The sequence below is a fragment of the Hibiscus syriacus genome, unplaced genomic scaffold, assembly GCF_006381635.1.
Source record: "Hibiscus syriacus cultivar Baekdansim isolate YM2019G1 unplaced genomic scaffold, ASM638163v2 tig00111151_pilon, whole genome shotgun sequence".
Classification (NCBI taxonomy): domain Eukaryota; kingdom Viridiplantae; phylum Streptophyta; class Magnoliopsida; order Malvales; family Malvaceae; genus Hibiscus; species Hibiscus syriacus.
In genome coordinates, this window is record NW_024062999.1 from 1,843,370 (window position 1) to 1,861,204 (window position 17,835).

Genomic DNA, 17,835 nt, shown 5'->3' on the forward strand with positions numbered 1-17,835 from the left:
GCGTCAAGATCGTGGTTGGAAGATGATGTTGGGGGAGGCAATTTTGGGAGCAATTGGTTTCTTATATAATACTAAACTCACCAACTATTTTAGGGTAAATTCAGGGCTTGGTCCTTGAATTTTCTTTAACTCTAAAACAAGCTACAAATTTTTAAAATCTTTCAATTTAGTCCCCAAATTTCACCAATTTACTTAATTAAAACCTCAAATTACAATTATATATATTTTTCAAATTTTTGGGTTGTTACAATTTTTCCTCTGAATCATCTTCTTCCTACATTTCCCGAGAAAATTATTCATTCACCTATCACCATAACCCTGCTCTTCCCTTCAATGAAAATGGTTCCCAGGAAATGCTTCTTCTTGGAGTTCTGAATCAAGCCCCGGAAAACTCCTTCGGTTCCACATCCGCCAATAGTTTCAGAGATGATCACGAAGTGAACTCCATGGCCTTCGTCGAAGAGGAGACGACAAAGGAAGTTTCCTATCGCGGTGTTCGAAAGCGGCCGTGGGGGAAATACGCGGCCGAGATCAGAGATTCGACAAAGAATGGTGTTCGAGTTTGGCTCGGAACTTTTGATACCGCGGAATCGGCAGCGTTAGCCTACGATCAAGCTGCATTGGCAATGCGAGGTCCAATGGCGGTACTCAATTTCCCCATGGATAAAGTTTATGAATCGCTTCAGGAAATGGATAACGGGTTTGAAGAAGGTTGCTCGCCTGTGTTGACGATGAAGAAAAAGTACTCCATGAAAACGAGATGAGCGGATAACAAGAAGACGATGAGGAAAGATGAGAATGTGCTGGTGTTGGAGGATTTAGGAGCTGATTATTTTGAGGAACTTTTAAGTTTATCTGAAACTGCAACTCCTTATTGGTGAATAATCGGAAAGATGAAGAATGACCATTTTTTTTGGACATTGTCTATTTAAATTTGTATATCTTAGAGATAATATTTAGGCTCAGGTTATAATGCACTCTAATTTATCAAGTTTAAACTCTTATATAATTTAAATATATTTTTTATCTTAAAATTTTATGAATTTATCTCGTAACATAAAACTTTACATTTACATTTGTCTCCTAGTCTAATACTTTTCTCTTTATTTTATTTGTTTCACTAACTTATAATTTGAACTTAGAATTTCTCAATACTTGTATAAACTAAGTTACCTCATTAATTAAAAGAGTGATTGTTATCCTTAAAGGTCGTAGATTTAAGTACCATAGGCAATTTCATTATTAAATGAATGAGAATCTTTAAAATAACATTTTTTGTAATTACCTTAGATTAATAAAAAATGAGTTAACACTTAACACCACATTAACCTGTAAAAATTACAATGTCACTAGGCAATTTGTATATTGGTTTAAAAATTATTTATTATTTAATTTTCTTAATATTTCATGCATTATTTTTATTACACTTAAAATTGTTTTTTTGTCTGATTAGGATATTTTATTATGAAAAGTAGATTGAATAAATTAAGGGTTCATTTTATTAAATTTTAAAATTATCATATTTTTATTTATATCACATTTACTAAGATTATAGATAGAATTTTGATCAAATTGTCCTTGGTATTGATGAAACAGGATAAGAAAGAAGCATTGGCATTTATAAGATTTTATCACTTTTGTACCCTTTGTCTTCCAATGGACGGTGGGGTACTGACAATTCTGAATGAATGAATGAATATATTAATTATTTGAAATAAATATATAATTTTTTTAAATAATCATATCTATTATTTTTAAATATTATTGAAAATATGTAATATATTTATAATTTTTGTACTGACAGTGTATAAATTTTATGCATTATATGTGAATTAGATGATGACACAACATCACCAAGTCTCTTTGAATTGCTTAATTTGGTCTCTTTGAGCAACAATAATCTTTGCCAATAATTTGTTTCAATACCGAAATATGTATTGGATTTTTCTAGATGAATCAATAATGAAAAGACACTTTAACTAACCAAATTTAATGCAACAACAAAGAACTTGATTGTAATAAAAGAAAATCAGGAATTAGTGTTGAATGGTGAATGTAGAAAAAATTATACCATCAAGTCTTGTAGACAAAAAAAAAAAAGAAAGATGGAAAGTAGTCGAAGCAGTCTAAGACTAGAACATCAATAATGTATTGAAGTAGTTTGTAATATAGAATGCTAAGTTTTACCAGGTCATTCAATAATATTGACTCGAATGAATTTCAGGTTTCTTAAGCCTTTGTAAAATATATGGTTCATAGATTCGCTGGTAATTTGTGGTTGCCTTTTGAATTGAAATTCATGGATGAGGTTCTTTGTTTCCCCTTTTTTTGTAATCATATTCTTTTAAGGATAAACCACCTATTAAGTCGTCTATCTATTACTTAGTTTATGCATTGGTCATTCACCGTTAAAGAATTAATGATGACGATGACATGTCACTATACGGTACTTCTATTTCAGCGTTGAAAAATAATAGAAATTTATCATGTTAGCATAACTGTTAATTATTTTTATCGGTAGGAGACAAAAATAAAATCAGAACATAACACCATATATGATTTAAAAAAATAGTCAAGTGACTAAAACATAAACTATGTAATAGTTGGGTGACCAAATAATGATTATCGAGTATGTTTCCCTTAGGGAACTGCCGCTAAGTGTGTTCACAGTAAGTCGAATGTACTACAAGTTGAACATTCCTCCCAACTATTAATAGAAAAAACTATCAATCCAACGTGCACTTTTTGGAAAAAAAAATGTTTTTTATCATAAAAGGATGGTCGATTATCGTTCATTGATTCCAGAAAACCGAGAATGTAACCCGAAGGGTATTGAGTGCTTTCCAATTCTTGCGATTGAAATTGAGTCATCACCTTAACCTTTGGCTATGAAAAACTTAGCTATGTATGATAGAAATCATACTTAGCATTTTAAAAGAAAATTAATAAAAACTTGAAAAAATAAAAACTTTATAAAAGAAAGAAAACAAGAACAAAGAAATTCAAAGAATTTGAGATATGTTTGAAGCTTACCCAAGGGGATATTTATATATTCCTAAAACCCTAAACATGCTCAAGATAATTCCTAAAAATCTCAAAAGATAAATTCCCTTAATTGTTCGAATAAAATCCCAAAAATAAAGATAATTCATAAATTCAAGTCTGAAATTGCGGCTGAGTCTTCTGCTTGCACGGAAATACTGATTGGGCCTTCTAGAAGGTGCTGACTAGACGCCACATCAGCAAAGTCATGCCCACTAGTCCAACCTTAACTACAGAAAAATGAAAACTTCAGAAATTCACCCTTTCTAGCAGAGTTTCTGGAATCCAATATCCTCCACAGAAAATAAGAGAAAACACTCAATTTAGAAATATAAACCGATAAATCAATGAGTAATTAACAACAAAATAATATCTAATTAAATCACTCATCAATTAGCTTTCCAACGGTTGTTGAATTACATCAATTCGATACCAGGAACTCAAGATATGCTCATTTTAGCGAAGACATTGCATGCAAATATTCTTATACGAGATTAATACAAAATTTATAAATATTACGAATTTTCAATATTTTATTGATTATTTGTAATATAATTTAATAGAGTATGATGCATTATCATTTAGGATTAGATTTATTATTTTATTAGGAATTAAGATAGAGTTAAAACAATTATCTTTAGTTTATTATTATTAGGAACTAGGATAGTATTGTTATTTTTATTATTATTTTCAAGTATTAGTCATACTACAACAAGGACTCCTTCACCCTACATAAAGGAGGCTCTTCCCACCATTGTAAACACATATTTTCTTGAATACAATACATTGAGAGCTTATCTTTGCAAGTGTTGATTAGGAACTAAGATAAAGTTAAAAACAATTATCTTTAGTTTATTATTATTAGGAATTAGGATAGTATTGTTATTGTTATTTTTATTATTATTTTTAAGTATTAGTCATACTACAACAAGGACTCCTTCACCCTATATAAAGGAGGCTCCTCCCACCATTATAAACACATCTTTTCTTGAATACAATACATTGAGAGTTTATGTTTGCAAGAATTAATTAGGAATTAAGATAGAGTTAAAACAATTATCTTTAGTTTATTATTATTAGGAATTAGGATAGTATTGTTATTATTATTTTTATTATTATTTTCAAGTGTTAGTCATACTACAACAAAGACTCATTCACCTTATATAAAGGAGGCTTCTCCCACCATTGTAAAATCGTCTTTTCTTGAATACAATACATTGAGAGTTTATCTTTGCAAGTATTGATTACTTGTTCCTTCGAAGCTTCTTTTCATTAATCTTTTTTCAAGTTCTTTGTAAGAGAGATCTTCACACTCCGGTTTGCCTCTTCATTGTGATTAGGAGGACTGGTTATAGTCATTTATTGAGTTTGTCTTTTTATTGCGACTAGGAGGGTTCAATAGGATATTTATCCATCTATTTCCATCATATCCATCTTCATTATCAATATCATCCATGCCACCATATCCATGATTTGGTCATAAACCCTAATTTGGCTAAGTCATTATATCTTTATCAATTCTTTATTTTATTTTATCTCCCTTGTCTTTATTTATCTTTATTATCTTAGTCTTTATTGTCTTAATCTTTATTCTTGATTTTTCCAGCAACCCTAATCTTAACATTATCCATCTTCCACAACTCTATCATCATCTTTTTCCATTCATTTTCTTTATCGAGTCCAGAGCTTCTATGTTTGATTATTCAACAATAGCAACAATCATTCATCCGATGCCATTTCTTTATCATCTCCCCCATCAGTTACATAAATCACTACAACAAAACAGGTATATAGTGGCGTTTGTTGCGACCTTTTCAAAGAAAACGCCACTAAATTTGTACATATCACGATGTTTATATCCAAAACACCACTAAATTGTGACATTAACGGTGTTTCTCAACAAACACCGTTAAAACTTGTATTTTAGTGGAGTTTATTTCAAAACACCGCGAAAGATCAGTATTTTAGTGGCGTTTGTAAACAAACGCCGCCATAGAATCGTTCTTTAGTGACGTTTTTAAAAAAACGCCGCAATAGGGTACATATATTGTGGCGTTTTTAGACAAACACCTCTAAAACCTAGTACTTTAGTGGCGTTGTTCAACAAACACCGCTAAAATTCAATACTTTAATGGAGTTTTAACCAAAAAACCGCTAAATACTCGTAATTTAGTGGCGTTTTCCAACAAACGTCGCTAAAACATAGTACTTTAGTGGCGCTTTAATAAAAAAACATCGCGAAAGACTCATACATTAGTGGTGTTTTTTTTAATAAACACCGCAATTTATCAGTACATTAGTGGCGTTTCTATTTACAAACGCCGCAAGTTTACAGTTTCTAAGTCTCACCCCTTTAACCCTTTTTCATTTTCCCCTTCATCTATTTTTTTCATTCTCGCCGTTTACCCAAACTCATCTGTTGCTAGTTGCGTAAGAGTGCTTCATCTCAGTTTCTCCCATGTTCCCATAGTGAACACTCTCTCGCGAAACCAAATCTCTTTTCTCATTTGACGATCGAAAGTTTCCGAATTGTTTTCTGTGTTTTCTCTCCTCTGTTAATCACTCCAACATCATTCGCCTTCTCCACGTTTTATAGGTTTGTCTGTTTATTTAGGCCTGCTTTTTCTTTTTTTTTCATTCCAGCAATGTGATTTCTGGAATACCCATTTGAAATTTCTCTTGAACCCAATGGTTTGATGGATTAACAGTTCAATTTCTCTTTGTTAAGTTGAAAGAAGGGCTACTGTCTAGTTCAAAGTCCAATCGGCCTCTATATGTACAAAAAAGATTTGTACTCACCACTCTAATCTTTGCTTGAGATATAAGAAACAAAGGACGTTTGGTTCTAAGTTGCTTGATATTTGTTTTATTTGGCTTTAATTTCTTTTCCATTACCATTTAATCTTTTCTTCTTTTATGGTGATTGGATGTAATGAAGTTTTTTTCATTCAAAGGCAATTGTTATATTATTGAAAGCCTTGCAAAATGATTTTTCTTAACATAGCTGCTTTCTGGTTTGCAGAATGTTATCGACTTTCAGTGAGCAAAACAAAGGGTAAAGAATTCCCAAAGAATGCATCAGATCAGGAAATGCTTGAGATTGTTATGTCAAGGTGCAACTTTCTTTCTAATATTATGGTAATCCTAATCATGTTTGCGCTTAATGACTTATGATGCACGCCTTATGGGTGAAATTTGAACCTGTTCTTTTGTTTGGTATTTTACATGTATGAAAACTTTAGGTGCAAAAATTGCTCTAGGCCAAAATGATAAGTAATAGTAAGTTTTTATAAATGCCGATACACCTGGAATAGTCTTGCATTCTCAATTTTCATGTTTTCCCGTTCATACTTTGACATGATTCCAGAATAAATATGTTCCTCTTTTTTCATGTTCATACTTCGACATAATTCCCGAATAAATATGTTCCTTTGATTGCTAATATGATATATTGCTTAACTGAACTCCCATGGTGTGGTTTTATTCTCTTAGTGTGGAAAATTTCTTCTTTGAGAGTAACTCTAATTCATTGGGATTAATAATGTAGATATGAAAAGGAACTTATCAATCCTATCCAGAATATTCTCCAGGGAGAGCTTGCTCGTGCTCTGCTCATCCAGGTAATGCCCGTTATTTTTACCATGCAGTTGCCTCCCTTTATTCTGGTTGCTTAGCCTCATGCCTTTTCCACTGCAGATTCAGAAGTTAAAACTGGATATTGAGATGTGAGTTCAACACCAGCTTTTTCCAACATAGATGCGTAAATATTATTGGCATTGCGGTTTGTTTCAATTCTCATTGTTCTTACTTCTTATGATGCTCATTGAACTAGGGCAATGCTTGAACTGGATCAGATTCTCAGAGCAAATGAAATCAATTTTTCAATCCTTGCTGCCTTGTCAGCATTCTATCCGTCTCTTGGTCTGATCGTAGCCGTGCGTGTATGGTTTATACAGGTCTGAACACTTTAAAACTATACAATATGTTATTAATTCTCTTAAGTAAATTCCATTTGTTGTTCACTATATGAAGGGACAAGATACTAGGTTAGTGATGCCACTGTTTAGATGGTTATACAAATTTATATTGCCACACTCTATTCAACATTTAATTTGTTGCCACTGTTTAGATGGTTATACTTACATGCATTATTTAGCAGTATTTGAAAAACAAAGGGCCTTGATTAAATTTAGATTATGGGCAAGCCATTTTCAAAGTGTAAGCACCTGAAGTTGCTCATTACTCATTTACTTTTGTTAGTGAGGAATAAACGAGATTGAGTTGACATCTTCAGTTCTTCTCGTACCGTGGCAGTGGGGAGAATTGGAAGCAACTTTCGTTCTTTCCATTGGCTCTGAGTGTTTTTTTTTTCTGAATGCATATTCACCCTCTAAATATCGTTATATCATTTGTTAGATAGTGTGATTTCATATGCTCTTGATATGTTTGTGCATTGGTATTTTTATGGATTAGGCACCCTTTATTTGTATTTACATTTAGTATGCTGCATTCGGTCTTTCTAATGAAGGATTAGAATACTGCTGAACTACAACTCTTTTGTCTGACTAAACCAAATTTCCTTTTGCTTCGACTCGATACCGCATATACCAATATCTCTCCCACATCTATGTTCCAGTGAGAGCTAAAAGAGATGACATATTTGCCGCTCCTTTTCAGGAAAATGATGCACAATGCATGTTTGGGTTGTCGATTTATTGTCTAGAACGCTTATACCATTCTGTCAGAAGACATGCTAAGTCAACCGGAGAATGGAAAAGGTTGGTTGATTCATGTATTTCTCAAATGATTTAAAAGTTTATCTACTTGCGCCTTGTTTAAGCTTTTTAGTTGTGGAATGATGAAAGCTGAACTCAAAATAGCGACTAACAGATAATAAAACTGTGATGAACAGCTTGAAACGGGATATAATTGATTTGGGTAAGCTCGGTCTTCAAACTTCTCACAAGCTAATCGTGACGGCACGATTGGAACGCTTGTACGACTATTTGTAAAAGCATTATCTATCCTCAATGAATACGAAGTTGTCTCTACTGTTACTCCAAATAAACACTTCTCTCTTTTATTTTAATTTTTTTGTTTAATGTTTGATTCAGTTCCCAAGCCACCTCCAATAGAACATTATACTGTAGGTGGAAGGTCGTTATCTATTTCAAGTGAAGCACTGAAGAGCGCAATGAGTCTTCTTGGTGATCCGGAGCAATAAGAATAAATTCTATTGAACAATATTTTTTTAATTAAAAGTGAAAGAACCTAGACTAAATTCTAGAGAACAATGTAAAAGTATATTACATTTAATTTTAATGTTTATAAATTTTAATTTATTTTGTTGTTAAGTATTTTTCTGTATAACTTGTGTCTTAATTAAAATATATGGTTGTTGTTAATTAAATAAAGCTACATGATATGCAAAATCAATTAATCTTAGCTAAAGAAAGGTAATTAGCGGCGTTTGTTCTAAAAACGCCGCTATAGATCTGACCTTTGCGGCGTTTGTACTAAAAGCGTCGCTATAGATCTGATCTTTTGCAGCGTTTGTTCTAAAAACACCGCTATATAAACAAACCTGTTGCAGCGTTTGTTCTAAAAACGCCGCTATATATATCGACCTTTTGGAACAAACGCCGCTATAGATAGAGACCTTTTGCGGCGTTTGTTCCAAAAACGCCGCTATAGATCTTGACCTATTGCGGCATTTTTTGGATCAAACGCCGCTATAGGACTCAAAAAACGCCACTAAAACTCTATTTTGTTGTAGTGATTCGTCAAAGAATTTTGGTTCCCATACATGTAAAGGTGCATCATGCATAGCCGTTTACAACTTGATCCTCCTTTTATTGTCAAATCCTTCTAATAACTCCAACTCATCGAACCATAATTACATCATCTTTTCTCTATTACTCCAGTATCTTAAGAGCCCCAACATTTCTGTAAATTCTAAGAACATCAAAAAAACCATACCAAGGATAAATTTAACTTCATACCCTTCTGATCTTAACCGTACTTGGATAATATCAACGTTATACATCCCTTTAATATGACCGATAAGGCATTGATTCTGACACATCATCTTTGATTTAGAAATTTTAATCTGATTGACAGTCTGATCCTGCTGTTCATAAGAGTTCTCAGGCATATCTTCAACTGCCCTTATACTAACTAAACTATTTGTTCCACCACAGTTTTGATTGCCTGGCAACTATATCTCCTCAATCGGTGTTACTGCTTTTGGAGTTATTCCCATCAACGCTTCCTTAAAAGTTTTGCAATCTTTCAACGCCGATCGTTTACTCCATACCTTCACGCTCTCACTACAGCAAAACTTTACATTTGCGGCGTTTTTTTACCTATAGCGGCGTTTTTAAGCGCCACAAAAAACACCTGCGGCACTATGACAAACGTCGCAAAAAACGCCGCTGAAAATAGCGTCGCTAAAGTTCGCGGCGTTTGGTAACAAAAAACGCCGCAATAGATAACAATATATAGCGGCGTTTGTCAACAAACGCCGCAATAGGTGTTGATATTTAGCGGCGTTTTTCCAACAAATGCTGCAATAGGTATTGATATTTAGCGACGTTTTTCCCACAAACGCCGCAATAGGTGTTGAGATTTAGCGGCGTTTTTCCCACAAACGCCGCAATAGGTGTTGAGATTTAGCGGCGTTTTTTCCACAAACGCCGCAATAGGTCTTGAGATTTAACGGCGTTTTTCCCACAAACACCGCAAAAGATCTAGTATATAGCGGCGTTTTTTAGAACAAACGCCACAAAAGGTCATATCTATAGCGGCGTTTTAAGAAACAAACGCCGCTAATTACCTCTCTATAGCTAAAAGAAATTGATTTTGCAAATTAAAACTAATTTGTCAAATGTTGTTTTCTACTCTTTTATTACCTAAATTTAACCTGTAGCATTTTCCAATAAACTTTACATCCATAACAACAAACTTAAAATCCATAACAAGAAAAATGAAATCCATAATAATAAATCAAAGTTTACATTAACGTAAAATATAATGTTGTTCAACATTATTAACTATAATAAACAATAATATCTAAGATATTTTGCTTCTAATCTTACACATTCTTCAAAATTCTTCGTCACAATGAGGCGCTTAAATTCAAAGAGATAAATCCAGTTTATATGGGAAAACAATGATGCAGAGCTAGTATCGTCCTGTCATTTCTTGCACATATATTTTGCTTCATGAGGTCTTACTCCAATTGGCATGCCACTTGAAAAGGCCCCATCCATGGCAATGCAAACCCGATCTCTAGTTTCATATCCAAATAAATCATCAGTTTATATGAAAATCCATTATATCTTACGTTAAAAAAGTTAACAACACATTTTTGCATGGTCAGTCCCAGCAGTCAACAACTCTATGGCATGGGCAACCATCATGATGATAAGCAAAATATAGAGACATATCTTAATAATTGTGTAGAAACATCCAAGCTTGAATTTCATGATAACTTCTAACAGCTTATCGAACCAAACATATTTTAAATCAATAGCACCCAGAAAAAGGCTCTAAAACTGCATTCCTAACAAACTGAAATATATAAATATGGAAATATGACAGCTTACCAAGGACCAAATCCTTTCAAGCATTCTGCTAAAACAACCTGAGAACAGACAAAAGCACAATCTAACTTAAAGATAAGGAAGCAAAAAGAGAATTTAACGGAGATTGTAAATTAATATTTTATCCCCATTTGTCACCTCAGTATTTTCCCCAAGAATTTCAATTATAAGCCCCATCAACTTATGTGCAGAGGCCATTGGTTTCAATTGAATGTTTTTCTGTGCCAGACTGTACATGCTTTCTAACCCCTAACAGAAGAAAATAAATAAACGAGATATGTAATACAAGGAAAGTACATACCACTGTGAATGGACTGATGTATAACAAGTGAGAAATATACAATTCTATCCAATGGCATGTTGCAGAGCAGAGACTATTAGCATTACCCAACATTATTTGTAACATACGGTAACCTACAAAACATCCGAGGAAGAATAAAAAGGGAGTCAGTCGATGCTTTTTAACAGTAAATTTGGTATTTGTTTGCGCAATTGAATTTACCCTAGTTTCAAAAATGTATTGGAGCTTTCGTAGTCGTGTCGATTACCGTTGGAAGTACAAACGTTGGTTACCGACTCCGACAAAAAAACCATAAAAAATGAAGTAAAATTTATAATCATTAGACGACTAGCTATTAAATTCAATAAGATTAAAAGACCACATCAAATCATAATAGCAATCATTCATGTCAAAGTAGTAATGTTGACAAAGAAATATAGTGATTCCTCAACCAACAGTTCCAAACATCACAATTTCCATATCACAATTTACCTCATCCAAAATTTCCAAACATCACAATTTCCAACAGTTCCAAACATCATTCCCAATCTTCTTTTGAATGCTAGCACCAACACCATGGGACTCTGCTGTATCAGATTCCTCATTCCTCTACAGTTGAATCATACTGAAGCAACAACGGCAAAAGGTACCTAAACATCCAAATGACACAAGTTATCAAGTAATAAAGGATTATAGACGTAACTTATATGATTGCTACAATGTCATTCTCATGCACATCCAGTAGAAATAGTTTTTTACATCCAACATAAAAACAGAAAAATCCTAATAAATGTATAATAATAGGAAAAGATAGAGAAAGTAATGACACCAAAAAGACTTGAACATAAAGTGTGCAACCACAAGAAACAAAATAGCCGACTATTTACTCTCTATAATATTCTATACTGGAGCATGTTCCCTGGGAATTTATAAGAGTAATCGACTTCAAGAAAAGAAACACAATAGTCCAAGAAGGTTCTATAAAAAGTTGAATCATGGAGCTACTGATCAATCATCATCTTGCAGAAAATCGAAAAGTAAAGTAGGATATAGAAAATTAACAGAAAAAGGCTGTTACAGAAATTTACAACACAAACTGTGATCAAACAATATTTTTTGCTCGTTAAGAGTAAAAAGAACACCTAGCAGAAGGAAACAAATGCCAGAAAAAAATGGAAGAAAGACTGTTATAAGAGTCTGCAGTGCACTTCAGTTTAATGGAAGAATTAACACTTACAATCGTGCAAGGAATTAGTACTCAGGTTCCTGAACAATTTAAAAAATACATGTAACTTTTCTATGTCCTACTTTGCAATCCAGTTTTCCTGAAATGGGCATCTGTAGCAAATTTCAATGTTAAATTCTTAAAGTAACTCGGAAAGCAAGAGCTTTTAAGTGATAAAATTGCGTGACAAACATGCAAGTCTGCAGTAATCAATTCTATTGGGTTAAGATCCACCATGGGTCCACAAAAAAAGGATAATTCTTCATCTATGAATTGAAAACAAGACAAGAAGATAGCAACTTCATTCGTGCAAGTAACTATGACCCCGGAGCTTAATTTAGTTTGTTCATATATTTAGTAATTTCGGAGTTCAAATGCAAACATATTAACCTCCTTTGCACAAACAAAATTCAAATAACTATGAACATCTAAGAATAATTGGTTCATGTAGGTCTAACACATAGCAGACATTGGTGGCATAATAAGAAAGAAAAGACCCATTTTTAATGCAAAGGCTCAAATTTTACTCTTAACAAAGCCACTCAAGATTCACATTCATTAGGCACAACCACAAAGTTCATAGTAATTCTCTCCTTTAACACAAATCAAAATGTAAAAGAGGGCTCCCCAGATAATTGGGAAAAGGAACGCAAACCCCCCAAGAGAACCCATTTCTGTAAAGAAAACATGTAACTTTCACTAACAAGATAAGTCATTCCCAAGGAAGCAGCAATGAAAGACTATAATTTGTGTTAAATGCTCCAAGTGCGACAAGTTAGAAAGGTAATCATGCTTAGTAAATCATTGATTCCTCATATCTTCACTGTGTATACATGATGTTGAGTTGAGGACGTAGAAGGGTAGCATAACTAATACTTACAGGCTTATCAAGTTTGAAAGAAGACTAATCTTCTCACTGATATACCCCTTCAAACCTTGACTTCCGAGTTCGCCATATATAAGCTTCTGAGAATCTGTTCCTTCAAAGTCCCGATGGAAATTAGAACGACAAGCATATTTTCAAAGTCCCAGAGATTAAATCCGATTTAAAAGCCCCTCAAAATATAATTAAAGGAAACTGAGTACTAGATTCAGGACCAAAATATACACAACCAAAATTAACAAAAAATCAAAAAACCTTCATTTTTTTTAAGGCTGATCAAAATTAACAATGCGTCGCCGGCATTGTCGAGAACAACGCACTGGTTTCATCGTCTTCTCCTTCTAACTTGCGTGGATCAACCGTCGCAGGAAACGCCGTTGTTGATATCCCGGTTAGTTGTTACCAGCTGATCGGCGTTTCGAGTCAAGCCGAGAAAAATGAGATTGTGAAGTCGGTGATGAATTTGAAGGGTACCGAGGTTGATGATGGTTACACTAGTGATGTTGTTGTTTCTCGACAGGTGATCGAAGAGGTCATTTTTTTTACCTTTTTTGGATTTAAAAAAAAAAAACCTATTTCCTTCTTTCCCTCTTCATTGCAGGAAGTTTTGATGGATGTAAGGGATAAGCTGCTTTTCGAAACGGATTACGCCGGAAATGTGAAAGAGAAGATTCCCCCGAAATTATCTCTTCGAATTCCATGGCGTTGGTTGCCTGCTGCTGCTTGCCTTCTTCAAGAGGTGCAATTCTCCACTGATCCACCCCCTAATTTGTAGTTTATTATAATAAGAAGATATTGTTAAACATTTAGGGAAATAATGTTCGTTTCCCATTTGAAGCTAAAAGCTTCTTAATGTTTGAATTTAGAAGCAAGTGCTAGCATTTTTTAAAATTAAGAAAACAGTGTCCATGGCCATTCGTCATGTTTGAATTGGAGTTATATTGTAAGCAAACAGTAAGTAGGAAAACCATCCACCAAAGAAAGCCTTAAAAAAATGAAGGTTTTTATCTTGGAAAGATAGAACTGATATGATAGGTTAAATCACTTAAATATAAAAAATATAAAATAATAAAATTTATATATATATATAATCGGGTCGGGGTGGGGCGGGGATACCTTGCCCCGATACCGAACCCGAACCTGAAAAAATCCCCGAAAAAACCCGATACCCGACCCGACTCAAAATTTTTCAAACCCGAACTTAGTCGGGTTTCGGGTTTCCCCGTCGAGTTCGGGTCGTTCTGTCATTCCTAGTCTATAGCAGTGTTTGTTCAAAAAACGCCACTAAAGTACAGTACTTTAGCGGCGTTTGTATAAAAATGCCACGAAAGTACTAGTCTATAAAGGCGTTTGTTCAAAAACGCCACTAAAGTACAGTACTTTAGCGGCGTTTGTATAAAAACACAACAAAAGTACTAGTCTATAGCGGCGTTTGTTCAAAAAACGCCACTAAAGTACTAATATATAGCGGCGTTTGTTTTGAAAACGCCACTAAAGATTGTATTTTGGCGGCGTTTGTAGAAAAATGCCACTAAAGTACAGTCTTTAGCGGCGTTTGTATAAAAGCGCCATAAAAGTATTAGTATTTAGCGGCGTTTGTTCAAAAAACGCCACTAGAAATGCCGCTATAGACCCATTTTGCTGTAGTGTCCGCTTAGTTTGTTTCCTAGGGCAAACACCCATGTTTTTGTCTTTGAAAAATCTAATGATAAACCCATCAATCAATCTACCATCTCCCTTCTCAATTGCACAGTTGGCTTCATCGACCTTCTTAAATCTCACAGAAGCGAAGATACATTTTTTTTATTTCCTTTTGATATTTCTATACATTTTTTTTATTTCCTTTTGATAATCTTATAGGCAATGAATACGTCCAATACTTCACCGTACACGTAGAAGGCTTCTCTTAATGTTGATTGATGTATCCTCCTGCTAACATTGTCGACGAACACTGAATACCCCATCCTCCGACAATCGTTGTATGACTGCTCTTTCCCTGGGATGTGACTCTTCCCATTCTTGGAATGAACTCTAGAAACTTAAAGTTGCCCAATTGCAGCCCAAAGTGTTTGATGCTAGTAATAGTGTCCTAAGCATATTGCATATACATGTTATTTTGATTAATAAATTAATTATTATCATAATTTACATGTTTATTATATAGTAATGTTCTTAAATAATAGTACCAATTATTCTAATTGTTTTTAATTAATTATTGTTGTGGGAATAACAATGAATTAAGATTAGTTTAAAATTTGATAGATATTTACGAGATGAATATGTGCATGAGATAAAAAAATCAAATCCATATGAATTATTTTAATAATGAAAAGAACATTATTTAATTCATTGAAAAATGTTTTACATGTCAACAAGTCAAGGCTAGACATCTTATTTCAACTGGTCCACTTCAATTTATTAAATTGCCTCAACAGGAATGGGAAAAATCTCAAAATGAACTTTGTGATAAACTTATCGTTATATCCAAAGAAGAATGATTCTATCTGGGTTAATATTGATATATTTTCTAATTAACTCATTATCTTTCTTTTCGGACCAACTTCAGTTTACCTAAACTTGTTGATCTTTATATTATGGAGGTAGTGCGACTGCATGGAGTCTCTATCTTTATTATCTCTAATTGAGACCCTCAATTTGCATATCATTTTCAGATATTAATTCAAGAAGTCTTGGGCACTTAAGTTCACCTTAATATTGTTTTTCATTCACAAACGAATGGACAATTCAAAAGGGATATTCTAGATATATAGTGATAAGTTATTGATATCTCAAATATTGTTAATTATTGTTTATTGTTATCATTATTGATATACAATTCATTATTGTATATCTTAGAGGATATGTTATGTACTTGTGTGATTGGTTTCGAGGGTGGATGGGAAAAATCACTTTTGTTGTTTGAGTTCTCCTATAAAATAGTTATAATTCCTTTATTGTGATGGTATCATTCGAGGCTTTGTATGGATGCATGTTTTGAAATTCTTTGCATTGATCTAAGTTAGAAAAGAGTCTAACCTTAAGACTTCAGATGATCTGGAAATAGAAGAAAAAATTACATTAATTCATAGCCGTTTAAAAGTTGTTTTTGATAGATAGAATTCTTACGTAGATCTGAAACGTAGAGATGTTGAGGAAACAATATTTCTTAAAGTATCTTCGTGGAAGAAGACTCTTTGATTTGATCATAAAGGAAAGCTCAATACAAGTTTCAGTTTTACTTATAAGGTGATTGAGAGGATCGGTCAGATAGCGTAGCACACCTTCAAAGTTGAGTCAGATTTATGATGTATTTCATGTTGGGAAATAAAACGAGTACGAGTAATTTCCCTATAATCATATTAGTGAGAATGCGAAATAAAAATACCCGAAATTGATAACGGAGTTCAGCCAATTTTGCCTACGTCTCCGGACTGCTGCAAATATTTTACTAGTAGAGAAAATTTACAGGTGTTTACAAAACACTCACTACTCACAAGAAAACTCTCTAGTATTGGGAGAAAGAAACGATTTTGGATGATTTTGAAGCTAAATGAGCTAGGGTATTTCTAGTTGAAGCTTAAGGACTAATCTTTGAAAATACCCTAAAGTGTAATGACTAAAATGTAATTAATCATTGCTTAAATTCAAACAAATGGGTTGCCTAACTTTGAAAAATTAGCAGCCCCTAGCAGCCCAATTGAATTCTCTTGTCAGCCGCCCCACGTGTTTTTTACTTTCAACAATCTCCCTCTTGAAGACTGATTTTAATCTGTCTTCACACCTCGATCGATGCAGCAGCATTTCTGGTCTTGTTATTCTAGCATGCCAACTGAAGCTGAACACAACTTCAGTTTGTCCGTAGTCACCGTCTTTGTTAACATGTCTGCTGGATTTTGAGCTCCACTAATCTTTTCCAGTTTCAAAATCCCATCTTCCAGAAGATACAAGATAAAATGATATCGCAATTGTATGTGCTTCGTCCTGGAATGAAAAGACGAATTCTTTACTAGATGAATAGCATTTTGACTATCGCAATACAAGACATTGTTTTCTTATTTCTTGCCTAACTCTTTCAAGAAACTTTGGAGCCATACCATCTCCTTGTTGGCTTCCGTAACAACGACATATTCTGCTTCAGTTGTGGAGAGAGCTACAATCTTCTGTAGTTGAGAAACCCAACTCACTACAGTACCTCCTAGATTATAGACATACCCTGTAGTGCTTCTTCTGATATCAACATTTCCGGCTAAGTTAACATCTACATAGCCTGTCAGTATCGTATCTCCACCTTTGAAACAAATTGCTTTATTTGTAGTACATCGAAGATATCTGACGATCCATTTGACAGCTTCCCAGTGTATCTTGCCTGGATTATTCATGTACCTGCTAACAGCTCCCATTGCATGAGTAATATCTGGTCTGGTACAAATCATGACATACATTAGACTTCCAATTACTGAGGCATATGACACCTTCACCATGTGTGCACGTTCTTCCTCCGTCTTTGGTGACTATTCTTTGGAGAGTCTAAAATGAACACCTAAAGGTGTACTTACTGGTTTAGCATCTTGCATGTTGAACCTGGAGAGTACTTTGTTGATGTACTCAGCCTGTGATAACATCAAAGTCCTCGACTTTGTGTCTCTCTTTATCCTCTTCCCAAGAATCTACTTTGCAGCGCCCAGATCCTTCATAGCAAACTGCTTCGACAATTTTTTCTTCAAGTTTATAATCTCTTGCATGTCTGAACCTGCAATGAGCATGTCATCAACGTACAACAATAAAATAATGAAGCTATTGT

The 17,835-nt window shown here is 33.8% G+C and overlaps 2 protein-coding genes and 1 pseudogene across 2 annotated transcripts; 2 read left to right on the forward strand and 1 right to left on the reverse strand.

The window, feature by feature from the left end:
* Positions 1-254: 254 nt before the first annotated feature.
* Positions 255-881, forward strand: LOC120154908 (annotated as a pseudogene).
* Positions 882-10,164: 9,283 nt separating this feature from the next.
* LOC120154840 (nuclear pore complex protein NUP85-like) lies at positions 10,165-11,048 on the reverse strand. The gene is made up of 4 exons (XM_039166489.1): positions 10,948-11,048; positions 10,785-10,895; positions 10,650-10,687; positions 10,165-10,461 (listed from the first exon to the last, which is right to left on the reverse strand). Exons 1-4 carry the CDS (start codon positions 11,038-11,040, stop codon positions 10,398-10,400), a joined length of 306 nt encoding a protein of 101 aa, XP_039022420.1. The 5' UTR covers positions 11,041-11,048; the 3' UTR covers positions 10,165-10,397.
* A 2,306-nt stretch (positions 11,049-13,354) lies between these two features.
* LOC120154834 (plastid division protein CDP1, chloroplastic-like) lies at positions 13,355-13,824 on the forward strand. The gene is made up of 2 exons (XM_039166480.1): positions 13,355-13,554; positions 13,636-13,824. Exons 1-2 carry the CDS (start codon positions 13,492-13,494, stop codon positions 13,807-13,809), a joined length of 237 nt encoding a protein of 78 aa, XP_039022411.1. The 5' UTR covers positions 13,355-13,491; the 3' UTR covers positions 13,810-13,824.
* Positions 13,825-17,835: the final 4,011 nt, after the last annotated feature.

What these genes read in the sequence shown, in the direction of transcription:
- LOC120154840 (XM_039166489.1), bottom strand. Translation starts at nt 11,040, where the DNA reads ATGTTGGGTAATGCTAATAGTCTCTGCTCTGCAACATGCCATTGGATA. An exon ending in ACATCAGTCCATTCACAGTG is followed by an intron (nt 10,896 to 10,947) that starts GTATGTACTTTC and finishes TTCTTCTGTTAG; the next exon opens with GGGTTAGAAAGCATGTACAG. An exon ending in TTCTTGGGGAAAATACTGAG is followed by an intron (nt 10,688 to 10,784) that starts GTGACAAATGGG and finishes GTCTGTTCTCAG; the next exon opens with GTTGTTTTAGCAGAATGCTT.
- LOC120154834 (XM_039166480.1), top strand. Translation starts at nt 13,492, where the DNA reads ATGAATTTGAAGGGTACCGAGGTTGATGATGGTTACACTAGTGATGTT. An exon ending in ATGTTGTTGTTTCTCGACAG is followed by an intron (nt 13,555 to 13,635) that starts GTGATCGAAGAG and finishes TCTTCATTGCAG; the next exon opens with GAAGTTTTGATGGATGTAAG.